The 15,954-nt window shown below is 36.1% G+C and overlaps 1 protein-coding gene across 1 annotated transcript in view; it reads left to right on the top strand.

The window, feature by feature from the left end:
• Positions 1–8,342, top strand: part of LOC107729585 (transcription factor MafG) — a 12,760-nt gene extending 4,418 nt beyond the window's left edge. Inside the window, exons 2-3 of the mRNA XM_016540166.1 lie at positions 7,229–7,302; positions 7,639–8,342. Coding sequence (XP_016395652.1) covers positions 7,267–7,302; positions 7,639–8,091 — 489 coding nt within the window. The 5' untranslated portion in view covers positions 7,229–7,266 and the 3' untranslated portion in view covers positions 8,092–8,342. The remainder of the gene's footprint in view (positions 1–7,228; positions 7,303–7,638) is intronic.
• Positions 8,343–15,954: the final 7,612 nt, after the last annotated feature.

Below are 15,954 nucleotides of genomic sequence, written 5' to 3'. Positions count from 1 at the left end.
CTATTGTATTTATTTGTGCTGTTGCTTGTAGTTAGATTATTCTTATTTTCTTTATTTTTATTTGACAGTATAGTTTTTCCCTAAACATAGCACATACCGAACCGTACCGAAACCATGAATCTAAAACCATGATGAACCATGAAACCGAACCATGAAAAAGTTGAACCGTTCCACACCTAATATATATATATATATATATATATATATATATACAGTATATATAAGTTGCTGATTTCCAGCCCACTCAAAGGACTAGGGTTGACCCTTGGGCCTTTTTATTATTTGACCTATAAGATTTGTATTCCCGCAATAGATTACTTCTTTTAGCTGGTCAACAGGTCATTCAAACTTGTTAATTAAATGCATTATAATGCACACATGCTCAATTAAATTATTATTTTTTTTTTTATTGCTTTAGCTTGTCTCTTTTCCTACATTCAGGTCTTTTCCCTAAGTCCCATTCTCCAAGCACATCTATCCTTCAAGTACATTCTTTCCTCTTTATTCTAATGCCGTTCTAGTATTCAGTTTGTATGATAACTCAGACATTTAGCCCTTAATTTTTGACAGCTTTACTCCAAGTCCAAATGTCTCCCCTGTCATTTAAGTCTGGCACGAAATTAGTTTATGAAAGCTTAGTTTTCTCATTCTAGTTTTGCATTCGAAACCTTACCTATGTGTGTGGCTCCACAATCAATACAGCATTAGAAAGAGACTCTAATCTTTTTTACAATGTTTGAGGGTGACTCCAAATGTCAATAATGAATCTAACTTTCATTGAGTTTACAAATTCAATCTCTTTTCCACAGTTGGACTCCATTGTTATCACAGCTGACTGATTAGGCTTTTTTCCTGAAATGGTTGACTTTGAGAGAATGCTTCTCAAGATCTTCTTGGCAAGCCCCACTAATCTATCACTGCAGTTTCCCCTATCAGCAGTGCTACTCTTGTGTTATTGACTGTTAATGGTCCATCATCGCTTCTTCACTGCTAAAAGCATCAGAATAATTTGCATCTCCTTTTCATGCTCTGAATAGCCTCTAGTTTATGGCTTCCCTGCCCTCTGCGCATAAATTGATGCCCGTCTTGAAGAAACACAACCTCAGCCATCAGCCGAGTCTGATTTTTAATTTGCAGTTAAATGGTGCTCGACACATGCAGCTTGTTTGATAATCGACTTGACTCTTTTGAAGGGAGAGATGATTAGATCTGCACAGCACTACTTGTTTTCTCTTCTTTTTTTGGTTGTGCTCGATGAGGCATATAAAAAAGAGGTGCTGATCATGCATGAAATTAAATATAGGGTTTCTAAGCCAGTGGCAGTCTTAATTAAGGGGCATCATGGCTTCCGAGAGGTCAGCAGGTTGGACAATATCTTGAATGTACATTAGTGTGCTGAAACCTCATGGCTTTCACTAAAATATACAAGACTTTTTCCATGATCAAGATCATTGTTCTTCTCACTAGCTGTGCTCTGTGTCATGAGTGGTATTAGTGGTGGGCTTATGGGGCTTAAAGGGATAAAGAAATATATTCACTCTATATCATTCCAAAACTGACTTACTTTCTAAGTCTCAGTGTGCTTGTGTGTGTGTGTGTGTCCAAACAGTGTAAGTCAATGGTCACCACCAAACATTCTTAAAAAAAAATTTTTTTGTGTCCCTTGAAGAAATTAATTCATCAAGTAATAGTCACTTTGGATAAAAGCGTCTGCTAAATTACTAAATGTAAATGTAATTCACACAGGGTGAGGAGACAGGATTTTCATTTTGGGTGAACTAGGCCTATCCCTTTAGTTTTAATGCCCTAAGTGTTAAGTGGCTGGTTGTTTCTTTTCCGACTTAGACAATAAAGAAACTAATAGGTTTTGAAATATGTGGTATTAAAGATAAAACAAATTAATTTTTTGAACATTCCTTTGAACTATACCTTTCCATTTTTGAGAAGTATGACTTGAGTAAGGAAATCCCTAGAGCTAGTACATGTAGATCATATAAAATTAATTAAAATAACCTACATCATGACTTGAAATGATGCCTTGCTTTATCAGGCACACATTGAATCTGTGCATCACAGAAAGTCTAATTTTGGCTAATGTGAAGTATAAGCTCTGTTCAAAACTTTTAAAAACCTTTAATTCTGTTGACCTTCCTCAAAAATCAGGACAGGAAAATACTGTAGATTTTTTGTATCACTTTGCAAGTATCTCATTTAAAGGAGGAGGCCTCAAGTCTGAGGAGGAGGGGCCGGGTGAAAAAAACCCTCTCCAATATTTTGAATGTGGACTGCAATATCTAGTTCAACCACTAGGTGTCAATCCTACATACAGCACCTTTAAGAAAGTGGTTTATCATTTCTCCGATCACAAATGCAGACATGGTTTTATGTTACTCTCCAGCCAGACAGGGCGTCACAGTATGGTAAGGGGCGTAACATTTCCGTCACATGCTTGAGGTATTCGGCCAATCACAACGCACTGGATAGCTGGCCAATCAGAGCACACCTCGCTTTTCAGACCGATGAGCTTTGTAAAAATCGACACGTTTCAGAAAGGCGGGGCATAGAGGAGAAACAATAATGTACAGTATGTGGAAAATAATGTGTTTTTTGAACCTTAAACCGCATAAACACATTTCATTACAGCAAATACACAAAATAATGTTCTTTTTAGCAGCATCATATGACCCTTTAAAGATTCATATCTTTAGATGTAAACAGCATTTGTTGGAGCCATGGTTTGAATATGGTCAGGCAACAAGGATTTCTGACAAAGAGTATTTTATGTTAACATCAGCATAAAATACATATCAGAAGACTCCTCTTGATGAATGTTTTGTAGTTTAAATCAGACATTCTAACAAAATCTTACTCTTCTGAATGCACACAATGTTGTTAGAAAAATCAACTCTGCACCTTCAAACATAGATAAGACACTTTGCTTTTCAATGCCTTGGTGTTTAGTATGCAGAAACCAAGTGTGGCTGTGATTTAGAGCCTAGAAGTTGATGCATTGCTTTGTGTGCTGCTATGGCTGGTTCATCTTGTTAAGGAGAACTGAAGCTATGAAACGTTGCGCTTTTGTGCATTTTCATTTTAATTTGGTCACACTTTAGTTTGGGAACTAATTCTCTCTATTAACTACTACTTTTACCTCAATAAACTCCTAATTTGCTGCCTAATAATAGTTAGTAAAGTAGTTGTTACAGTTAATTTAGGTGTGGGGTCGGCTTAAGGGATCTAAAATATGGTCATGCAGAATAAGGCATTAATATGTGCTTTATAAGTATTAATAAACAGCCAGTATGCTAGTAATGTGCATCCTAATAAGCAATTTGTTAATAGTGAGAATTGATCCCTAATCTAAAGTGTTACCTTTATTATTATTATTATTATTATTATTATTATTATTATTTATTATTTATTTATTTATTTTTATTTTTTGCTGTGCTTGTAAATCTTGTTTTAGTTTTTAAATGTATCATGAAATTAATAATCAAATTCAAACTGTTAAAGCTATGAAGTTGCAAATACAATTACCAAGTAACTTGCTTATTACATGCCAGTTTACAAAATACAAAATTCTTTGAGCTCATTTTAATTCAAGTACAAAGTACTGCCATTGACCAATCACAATCACATATTCCAAAGATCAGTGTAAAAACTTCAGGAGCAGTGAAATTAGTTTGTTTTCTTTTTTTTTCTTTTGTTCTGTAGAGGACGGGTAAATGGGGCAGGTTGGTGTTTCTTTAGCATAGCCCAGCCCAATGGCATCCATCTGTGTACTAGTCCCTGAGGCCTCGGTAAAGGAAGGCAATCATTAACACATGACACAGGGACACAAGGCCACAGCGCTTTTGTTGGCTCAGCATTTATCATATGTATATGTACTGAAATTTATTTATCATTGCATGTATCTCTAGACCTTGCAGGTTCTAAACACCCTCTAAATTTATGAATGCTGGCAGGGTTTGAAGGTTGGAAATGATCGCTGTGGTCATTTGAGTTCAGCTACACAACCGCCTAATTGGTGCCTCGGTTGGGGTCCTTGCTGAGATCAGGGGTTTTTACCCTTCGTTTTGCAAGCTAGCCCAAATGTGCTGATGACACATTTTTCACAAGGCTGTGTCCTCCAGCACCCCCCATGTTCCCTCGCTCTATTTGTTCTTTATTTCCCTCCCTCTTTCTGTCTCTCTCTATTACTTCACCTGCTTTCTTGTAAGTGGCTTCACTCAGCGTTTTCTGTTTTCCTGTGGATCTGATGTCTATTCTCCCCAGATAATCAGCTCTGATTTTTTTCTCTGGTTTTTGTCAGCTATACACTTGTTTGACATCATATGTCACTATTTCTGGGTCTGATCAGATCCCAAAGTAAACAACAAACAGTTCTAATATACAGTAATACTGCAGAAAAATCATCCTAACCTTTATCTTCATACCTAAATCTCTGCTGACCAGACAGTGATTCCAGCCTGGAGACTGTAGTGTACACTGTGAGTTTTAAAAGCTTAGCTTAAATGCGTGCTATGAATAAATACTGCTCATAAACAGCTGTTGAGATACCTCCTCACTTCTCCTTTAAAACATTTTAAATTTTTTGTGGCAAACTTGTTAAATTTGTGGTAAATTTGTCAAACTGCTAGAGGTTTGCAGTTCTTCACTGTTAATGATAAACAATATAACAATGATAACAATAAACAGTCACTATTGGCAAGTAGTTTTGCAAATATCTAGCTGTCTCTAGTCTCAAGCAAACCTGTAGCAACAATCTCTAATCTTCTGATGTATGGTGCCCACTACAGTGGACAGATCCATACATTTTAACCATCTAAAGTATGTTGTTTCATCCATCGTCACCACCGTCCTAACCTTTGACCCTTACCTTAACTTTGACTGTCTTCTTTATATGTAATTGTGATTTTTTTTATTTATTAAAACTTACAGTACATTTAAAACATTAAAATATTTGGTGAAGCAGAATATTTAGCATTATCTTCTGTAGAAAAATACATAATTTGGGGGGTGGGGAATACAATATTATTTTTTATTATATTATATTTTAACATTTATATTTTAAGTCCACACACACACAAGCAGGTGATTTCAGCATGTATGGCAGAGCCTGTGTGTTTGGCAGCCACTGGGGTGGTAGAAAGCCACTGACCCAAAAAGTGTGTGTGTGTGTATGTGTGTGTGTGTGTGTGTGTGTGTGTGTGTAGAAAGAGAGAGAGAGAGAGGCGTGTCTGATAGCTGCTGCTGTCTCTGCCCATGTGACAACATCCCCACTGTGACACATCTGCTTCAATTCTATCCCTACATGCTCTTCTCAGGGCATCATCTCTGTTGTCTGTCATGATAATAGGGTCTTTGGCCAGGTAAGATATTATTTTTTCCACATTTATGCAGCACTGCTAATTGTCTGGCCTATTTTTTTGTTACATGAGTTTAATTGCATACAGTATGTTGTGAATGACCCTAACTTTATTAAAGTGTTATCCAAGCGTTTCGATTAGAATAAAACCAGCACTATAATGGGTTTGTCTTTCCAGGATCTGATATTGAGGTATAAATAAAATGTAATTCACATGGGTACACAATTGATACTTGGTTAAATTTTCTGTTTATTGTTGGTTTTGGTTGTTATTTTCCCAGAAGGCAGCAGTTTGGTGCTTCTGAAATGCTTTTGGTTGTTTGTTGTAATCACTTTTCATAGTTAAACCCTGTTGTTTTATGTTTTGTTCTATCTCTGTGCCTTTTTTGCTGTGTCCTGATTGGTGCAGCCACATCCAGTGGTACTTAAAAAAAAAAAAAAAGTAGTTGATGTGTTCTGGGCAAAACGTTAGCAAAGAGAGTTTGATTGTGTAGTGCAGCAGAGTTTGTGTGTAAAGAGACTTGCTTAGCGAGAGTGTTTATATAGAGAGTTTGTAAATGCAGATTGTTTGTTTGGATTGGGATTGTGTTTGTTGTCTGTGCTTGTTGCATTTGATGTTTTCTGACTCTGATTTTGAATTGCCCTCTATAAACGTCTTGTCTTTGTAAATACTTTTGCAAATATATTGTTAAACACTTGTAAAGTAAGTGGTCTGAGGGCAATTTTGTTTATTCTAAACTTTCTTGATCTTCATTTATGGTGAGTCAGGTAAGTGAACTTTTTTTCTTAGTTATATCGTTTTTTTTTTAAAATAAATAAATAAACTCTATATTTTTATTTATTATTTTGGCCTAGTCATCTTCTGAAGTTTATCTCCTATTTTTTTAAATAAAAGCACTATTGTTTTTCAAACTTGCTGCCTTTCATGCCGCATCCTTTGCATCCATTTTGCGTAAAAGAGTGCAGCAGAAAACAGAACTGCAGTTAATAATGTGGCCCTGAACTGTGAGATGTACTATTTGTGTTGCTTGCCTCAGAAACCACTAAGAAAGAGAGGCATCACTATTATTTTTTTTATCATACTTAAGATTAGTGATTTGATATGAATGATACCTTAAATTTTGCCGCTTGTTGAGGAAAGATGTTGTCACCTTGGAATTTTAAGTTCTATCTGCGTTCCTGGTTTTGAGATATTGAGCTTCAAAGTTTTTGCATTCCATATACTTTATAGATAGAACCTTGTTGTTTTCTAAATAAAAAGCCCCAAAATGTACACAACTTTAAAAAAAATCATATAATGTAAATAAGTTGTCACTGAATAGGAATATGTGAATAACTCAATTTCGACAAAAATGTCAGATAAAACCTTATAATTCCAAAGTGACGGTGTGCTGTAGTGAAGTGAATAGTGAAGTGACATGTGGCCAAGTATGGTGACATATACTCGGAATTAGTGCTCTGCATTTTTTCACTTGGTGAATGATAAAGTAGGTTTAAAAAATCCCATTGAGGAAGACTCGCATTGAGGGAGGAGCCTGTGTCATATGTAGAAAGCAGAATAGAGTCTTGGAGTAACCACCCAGTTCACCCTGTGCTGCATAGTAACAAATGTAAAAACCACTTGTTTGTTTTTGCTATGACTTTATTTTGCAATCTGTTGTATCTCTGGTGACAATTTTCAACCAGGCAATTCTATTATGGTTTCAACATAGAGAAATTAACATATATTCTCTCTTAGAAATGTATTGCATGAATTTAAATGAATTTTGGAATAGATCTTAATGATCAAATCATGTGTGTCTACCCTCTGGACTGAGAAACATCTGTCTGATCTTTGTGAATTCTCTTTTGTGTTCACAGACCTGTCGAGTGGGGCAGTGGAGAGTGGCTCTCGTGGTATGACTACTACAAACAAGGGCAACAAAGCACTGAAGGTATGTTCAGGTGATATTTCCAGTAAAAATGCTTCTTAATTTAAATCAGCAGAAGAAGAGTATTAAACCACACAATAAATTTGCTACCATGAACTAAAAATGAGCTATATATTTTACAGCATTGAGAACATACTGATATGCTTTTTAACCTTAAGATTACTATTATTCTTACCCTTCCGTTTCTCACTTAGAGAGAGAACTTTACTGAACATGTGCTGGATAAGGCTCATCACTGCAGCTTGTTTGATATTAAAGATAATTCCAGTTGCCCTCAGTCTCCCCTGGCCTCCTTTCCTTCTCTTCTCTCTTGATTTCGTCCCATGTGGTTCCCTGCAGGTGAAGCGAGAGCCAGGTGAAAATGGCACAAGTCTTACGGATGACGAGCTGGTGTCTATGTCTGTGCGGGAGCTGAACCAGCACTTGCGTGGTCTGTCCAAGGAGGAGATCCTGCAGTTGAAACAGCGGCGGCGCACGCTCAAAAACCGTGGCTATGCCGCCAGCTGCCGCGTCAAACGTGTCACACAAAAGGAGGAGCTGGAGAAACAGAAGGCGGAGCTTCAGCAGGAGGTGGAGAAGCTTGCCTCGGAAAATGCTAGCATGAAGCTGGAGCTTGATGTGCTGCGCTCCAAATATGAGGCTCTCCAGAGTTTTGCCAGAACTGTGGCCCGCAGCCCTGTTGCCGCTGCCAGGGGCCCAATCACATCTGTCATAGGGCCCCTCATACCAGGCAAAGTGGCCGCCACCAGTGTCATCACCATTGTCAAGTCCAAAACAGAAGCACGGTCATAATGCACAAACGGGGAACATTTGTAAGTATATTGGTCAGCGTATTCATCAGGCACAGGGTTACTTATGTTATATGACGTGATAAAATTCAGCAAGATGACCTGCTCTGTGACCATAAAAAATCTAAACAGACAACACTAAAGTCTCTCTGATGTCATTTACAACCCTTGTTGTTAATGAACAACAATTGTTATCAACGTATCATTAATCAGAATATTACACACTTGAGGTTCACACAAACATTATTAAAAACATATGCCATGTACACTGAAAAAATGTATACTACATTTTTTTTAGGTAAGTGGTTGCAAACAATTTATTTTAGCTACATTTAAAAAAAAAAATAATGTTGAAAGTTAGTCAACTAAATTTGTTTATTTAAATGTAGCTAAAATAAATTGATTGCAACCACTTACCTTAAAATTTTTTTTGTAAATTCAGTTTGTTACATTTTTTTCAGTGTAGTCACCGCGTCATGTTGTACCAAACCTGAACGACTTGGTCCATGGAACACAAAATTTGTTTTTGTGCTGCTTTTTTCCACACAGTAGAAAGTATACACTGACTGGCGAGTGTAAATCTCTACAAAAGTTTTTAAAATGCACCATAAATGTATCATAAAAACAGTCACAAAAAATTCACATTGTAACATTTAAACCTGTGATTAAAGACAAAAGAATTGATGCCATTTGTCATCAGTTGGTGTAACACATTACAAGCAACGAGAGTAGATTACTTTTTAAAGTAGCTAGTAAAGTAACACATCACCTTTAAATTTACAACAAAATATCTGAGTTCCTTTTACAAATAATTAACGCAAGTTACTTTGTTTTCCCATTTATTCATTATCACCTCTCCTTTCCCCATGTTGAGTGAAAGGGCCTTTACAGTTGCCAAAAATATAACTTTTGGGTTTTTTGTTATTAAAAAAACAAATGATCAAGCCCAGCCCAGGTGACATAACGTAATGCATTAATTCCCATAAAAAGTTACACAATTAGTTATGTTTTTATGGTGTAATGCTATATTGCAATGCATTAATTTTAAAAGTAACTTTCTGCAACACTGTTAATCACGGACATCAAACTGAAGCAGTGCATCTTATGACACAAAATTTAAATACGTGCATGTGCTAATGGAAGAGAGGGAGCGAATGTTAATGAATAACTTGAATTGGAGTGTGATACTTATAGAAATATTTTTATCCTTTTTGCGGCTGGACAGACATGGCCACTGTATGCTTTCACTGTATGGAAAAGAGCATGTACATTCTGCTAAATATCCTTTTTGTGTTCCATGGAAGAAAGTTAATCATTAATTTGGATTGACATGAACCCTCGTGTCAATCCAAACACGTATGACTAACTTGAAATGTCACAGTTTTCATTTTCTCTTTTTTGGGTTAACTGTTCCCTTTAGCTCCAACTTGAGTTACCTGTGCTTGATATTGTCCACTGACTGATATACAGATGGGGAAAAGTAAATATATTCACTATTCTATCAGAAATGGAAGTGTTCCCTTAAGACATATGGATCTTGTAATTCACAAAGCGAAAATTCTTTTCAGCTATCAATTTTCTTTCCTGTTAAGTTCAATTCCATTAGTGAAATGATGTTTACAAGTTATATTCTGAGGAATATGACCAGGAGAGGCAATAAACTACTGTATTCATGCATGGGAGAGCAGAGGCCCTGTTGAGCTGTCTGGCAGGTGATGTTCATCTTTTGCAGACATGAGAAAGCCTTTTCTTAAAGATATCGCAGAGAGAGGAGGCATTTACTTGTTTTTAGAAAATATTTGAAGTTGGTAAACCGTGTTGGTAAAACTGATCATTCTAGCTTTGTTCAGAGTCGTAGAGCTGTAGTTTTGTTGTTCTGTGCTTTGTGTGGATGGGCTGGTCTCTAATTTTCCCGAAGCAACCCAACACAAGCTTTATTGTTGAATTGTTAGCAAATGCTCTCTGATGTCTTACTCCAGCTACTTTGTTGTTTTTCTTTCCTGAATAAGAAAACAGAAAAAAAAAAGTTATTTATATGAACAAAAAATAGTTTGATATCAATTTTGCAATTGTACCAAAAGTGGCTTATAATAATAGAAGTCTGATTGCTTTTCTAGTAAGTAGGCGCGTGCAGTGGGGTAGCGCGTGGCGTGCTGTGTATGTGGTCAGGTGGCAGTGTTGTTCACTGTGTAAGTGTCCAGCTGTATTCTTTAAATGAATATTATAAAGTAATATAGATTGTGTACAGAAGCCAGTCGTTCATATTGGCTCCTTTCATATCTCTGTAATGAAGATGTCTTGCACTCAGAACATCTGGGTTTTGTTGAACGATATAATTTCCAGCTTTACTGCAGCTAACTATAACAAACCCAATGTGACGCTTCATAATGGTGCATAGCCAGTCTGCAGTTCTCTTCCAGCACAGGCGGTTGGGCAAAACGCAATTTATCCTTAATGTTTGAGGGCAACAAAAATAGCAAGACCTGAATTTAAAGTTGAGGTTCTGTTCCAAAACCTAGTGAACTGTCCATTTGAAAGCATCATATATGCTCTCCCAACATGAAGACTGTTGTAAAAGACACCAAATAAGGAAGCATGGCATGGCATGGCACAGAACAAGTGACAAACTCATCAAAAGAAATGCATCCATCTACTCTCCAAACCACTATATAATAAACAGCCAATGCTTAATGAGCAAGATATACAAGTGAAAACAGTACACTTGATTTGATTGTGATGCTAAGTGAAAGGGTTGAAAATCAATGTCAGCTAAACAGGAAAGGTGGGTAGTTATTACATTTAACTATAATCATTGTTAAAATGTTTGTATATAAATTACCAAAAGTTGACTTTTTTTTACCCAACACTTGTTTGTGGTATCTATTTATTGTTTATTAAACGTATTGTTGGTTAAACTTAGCAACTTTCTAACATCAAACTCTATTGAAATCAACTGTGAGTACAGTGTTTTGACCTATTTAGAATATTTCGGATCAGAGAATATTCAGAGAACAGTACGAGGCTCTTTTTCAGTTCTGATGCTGCCTACCGTATGTCTACAGACAGCAACGCAGTCCCTCACTAGGGTTTGGAACAGAGCTATAATATTTAAAAAGTTAATTGACTGTAACCCTGTCATCTTGCTCATGTTCTATGTCTGATGGACAGATGTTGTCTGTGGATTCAGAGCAGAACTACATACAGTGCAAAGATGTTTGAAATAAGCTTCATGAGACTCCTCTGTGAGAGATGATCAGGGTAAGTGAAATGCACTAATGAAATGGGCTTATTTTGATGTGCTATTCCCTGTTGTTATCTCAGGACATACAGTATGTTCAGTGTAATATAAAAATAAAAAGCACCATAAGTACTTCATCTTGTCGCCCTGATTGAAAATCAGCTGAATCAGTGAAGTGAACAGAATATACATAAAGTAATGCATACGATTTGTTCGCTCTATATTCCAAGTCGTATAAGGCTAATCAATAAAATGTAAGTAATTTATCCTCTGCAAATCATCCCCTTAAACATCAGTTCTAATAAAATGTTTTCACTCTTATACGCAATATTCTACGTCATAAAATGTCTATCATTATTATTAAAATAAATGTGTAATAAGCAGGATAATGTACAGACAGCAAAATGAACCCCTTCGGGTGATAAAAGGTCTAATCCTGATCACCTGGTGGGGCTTATTTTACAGCAATGAAGTAATGAAGACAGCTTTCATTTATGGATGAACTATTCCTTTAAGGAGAAATTAACACATTGAAACTGATTCACTGTGACAAGAATGCACTGCCCTCTTACCTCAACTCCGCCTCACATTGTAGATTCAAGGCCAGAGTCTGAAAACCTTTTTTACCCGCCATCAGAAAGAGGTTTTGCAACAGTAAAATATGCATCTCACTTTTTCAGCATATAGGTTGTATTCTTTCAGCAGTTCGATGACTGGTCTGTTTTAGAGATCATTGCTCACATAATGCACTCAACACATCCACCCATCTTCTTTTCTAGTTTTGAAAAGCAGCTTTTTGGAGATTTTCATCATACTTGTTTCGCACAGCACTTCTCTGTGGTGTTTAATGTAGTTCTTGGATAAGTGCCACACTGTACCCTTATGTACACATAAATTATTGATATTCTTGACCAATGATGTTTGTGGTAGCAGTCCTTTTACAATAGTGCTAAAATATAAACTGAGTAGAAAGATATTTCAGTGAGATACAGTCACCACTGCAAAACTAAATGTGTGTTTATTAGCTCTGTTCCAACTCTAGTTAGCATCCTAGTGCATCATAGGCACATTCCTGACTCGAAGGCTGTTCCAGCAATCTGCTTTCTAAGAAAACCTGTTTTGGCCAAATTCTAAGCCTTTGTTGCATGCAGTATATCCAATCCCAAAATGATCTTTCAAAAAATTCAAGACATACTTCATACTTTTGTATGAAGTAAAAGAAAAGAAAGTATAGATAAACATAATTCAATTAATTAAAAAATGTGGATGCTTGGCAACATTCTTATGTCAGAATCAGTTGTAACTACAGACTCTTGTACACTTACTGTGAGAAGCACTATCTGTGTCACTGTATGTCATTTCAGTTCCATTTCAGTTAACATGCCTATGTAGCTCACTAAGTTTTGGGACAGAGCTATTGTCATTGCTAAATTAACTGTATTGTGACTATATTCATTTAATGGTAGGCTATGCAACAGGCATTGTCATTGTTTTTATGGGTCTTGAATCATTAATGAATCCTATCAAAAAGCCAGTTTTTTTTCAGTCAGCACATTAATGGCAGTGTTATCAAGCTTTAGGCTAATAATTCATCACTTTCTTTGTTTGCTGAGCAAGTGACTGTAAAGGGTTTTATATTTGGCACTAAGAGTAGTTCTTTGTCTCAGATTTGTGGGTGAATAAAATAAAGACATGAAATGTGAGTTTATGATTGGTGAACATTGATAGAATATGTTTTGGTTATTTTTTATCAATGGGTTGTTATAAGATATATTGCAGTGCTTTGTATGAAACACCGTAACAAAATGGGTGAATTGTAACTATTTATTGATTAAATTGTTGTACTTTTTTGCAATCTAGATACAACACTGTATTCATATTTAATGACTGTGGATTTGAACCATGCAGTTAACCATTTTTCAGATGTGGCTAAGTTATTGATTTACTGTTGTACATATGTTTGTTGAATTACAACTTCTTTTATTTTGTATATGACTAATAAAAATGTTTTGAGAAAGATCCAGAACTTGAGGGACTCAAATACTTTTTTTTTAAAAATATATACAATATAATCATAGTTTCTCTCAAATTGCCATTTGAGAAATTTGTTACCCAGTTTGAGAGATCTGATGATTATATAATTTTATATATTTTTGGTTATGTTCCATGGCATCGTTATTGACCCCAGTTCGATTCATGTAAAAATAAACCAGTGGGGAAGGCTTATTGCTGTTCATTTTGGTTTTAGGAGACTGCTATCATTTAGATGGCACAATTTCTCTCTCTGTGATCCAAAAAAAGATGTCAGTCGACCTAGTTCAAGCAACCTCTGAGAACATATTTTTGGCCTGACGTGAGTAAAACACTGGAGTCATGAGCGATGTTGAGGTGTGCCTGCCCTAAATTTGGGTCTGTAGCATACAAGGCCATTTTTTCCTCTGTTTAGAAGTGTTCGCTGGCCTAAACGTTTCTTTTATCAACACTTTTCTCTCAGCTTTTAAACAGTGGGCCTAAAAACGAAATTGCAATAAAATAGGCTCATGCAATTGTCCAAATTAATATGGTTTGATTACATGCATGTCAAAGCAGCTACATAACACTTAAAATGTATTTTTTATTTTTTTTGTAATTTGATTATTTTTATATTCAAAATAACTAAAACTGATATTACCATACCATTACTGTAATAGATATCATTACTGTAATAGATATCAAGGGGAATCTTGTGATTTATCAATAGAGTAGCCTAAAAATTAATCATTGAAAGACCACTGAAATGGTGGTCTCTTCATTAAATTGGCAATTATTGTAGCTAATATAATTGTAATTATTGTAAAATATCTATTATCTAGTGGTTGACCAGTCCGTGGGACATCAAAAGCTCCCCAGAGATATGTTCCCCTCCAGAGGAAAGCCCAGACTGCCCCCAGGATGTGAGTAATTTAGCACATGGAGGGGAGAGGTGAGTAGAAAGCAAAAACACGGAGGCACAACCACTGGGACGTAACAATGAGCAAGAATAGAAATGCTCAAGTAAACATTGACAACAGAACCAGTCCTTACCCTTCCTTGATTCAACCAAGAACATCAAAATCTCCTTTGATTTGTTACAATAAGTTAGGCCCAGTTTTACTCCAAGCAAATGCTAATGGATGGTAACTTACAGCCTATACCTCCAGGAAAGGACAAAATCTGAGTGCAGATATTCTCTGATCAAAAAGAATGGCTTGGCTTTTGGATTTGAGAGATTTCATGACTACATCAACACATGTGAAGATTTTCTGAAACATCAAAACGATTGTAGGCAAGATCACTACAGACCTTAGTATTCATGGCAGAAAGTGGGTACTGATCTGTTTCATGTCCATGGAAAATAATACCTGTTGGTAGTGGTTGTTTATTACTTTTCCAGAAATAGCCCTGCTGTCCAACTCCTCATGCACATGTACATGAAATCCATATTTGACATGTGACTTCAAGTCCCCATCATGCTCTGAAAAAGGAGTGCAGATTGTAAAGAAGTTACTCCAGAAGGCAAATCAGATCCATATCTAGCTCTTCTGTGTTATCGAGCAACACCTCTGAAACATTTCCTGCAGAGCTCTTAATGAGTTGTAAGACTTAACACTTCCTTACAGAATTGACATAAAACAAGGTATGATAAAAAGCACAACAATAAGGCAGAAACAGAAAGACAACTTATGACAAGCAAACCAAAAGGGTGAAACCGTTATCATAGAATGACACTGTGAGATTTGGAGATTGAAACTGCTGGGACAAGAAGGCTGTTGTCTTGGAAGAAGTCCAAGATCATACCTTGACAGAACAGAAAGGTTTTCAGGAGAAATAGCAAAAGTCTCAAGACAGCAAATAAGCAAAACCCTGAATGATCAAACAAGTGAAGGTTCAAGTCTAACCTGAAGACCAGTGCATCTGAGCATGCAGTCTTCTTCTTCTTCTTCCATTTCACCGGACATGTTCATTCTGTAAAGACAACGCATATACCAAGAAGATCATCGTGCACCCTAAGGAAACCTGACTTAATTTATAAATTCCTGTGCTTAAAGGCATTTGAAAAGTTTTTTTTTTCAAATGTATTGTTTTTAAATTTCTATGTTTTGTAACAAACTGATTATTTTTGTGTTGCGGTTTTTTTTTTTTTTTATGGTTGCCAAAGCACCGTTGTTTAGTTTATGTTTTTAAAGGAAAGGAGATGTAGTGCAGTTGTTATTGCTTTTATGAAGTAGCAGGTAGGCTACCTAAGGGGATCAGAGGTGAACAGAGTCACTAAAGCACACATGAAGGTTAATGGCTTAAAAAATAAAAGTTGCTGCATGCTTTACGTTGTGTGCTTATGAAACAAACACTACAGACCCGTTTAATGGTCATAGCTTGAATGCTATAGGCTGCATTAATTTTTTTAGAAATGTTGGTCTTAGAAGAAGAAGACGACTTAAAATACTGAAATTGGCATACACATTACATAGCATACACACATAGCCTACTACAGCTATAGTGATAATAGTAGAATAATAGTAGCGTTTTATTTTTAAACGCATTCTGTGTCCATAATTCATCTGCATGCCAGTATTCTCTTTTCTATTCTTGCTGTTCATTTGGGGTGAAATG

Source organism: Sinocyclocheilus rhinocerous, unplaced genomic scaffold, assembly GCF_001515625.1.
Source record: "Sinocyclocheilus rhinocerous isolate Xijiao unplaced genomic scaffold, SAMN03320098_v1.1 scaffold2593, whole genome shotgun sequence".
In the NCBI taxonomy this organism is placed as follows: domain Eukaryota; kingdom Metazoa; phylum Chordata; class Actinopteri; order Cypriniformes; family Cyprinidae; genus Sinocyclocheilus; species Sinocyclocheilus rhinocerous.
The sequence above is the reverse complement of the archived record's forward strand: the minus strand, read 5'-3'. Positions and strand labels throughout refer to the sequence as shown.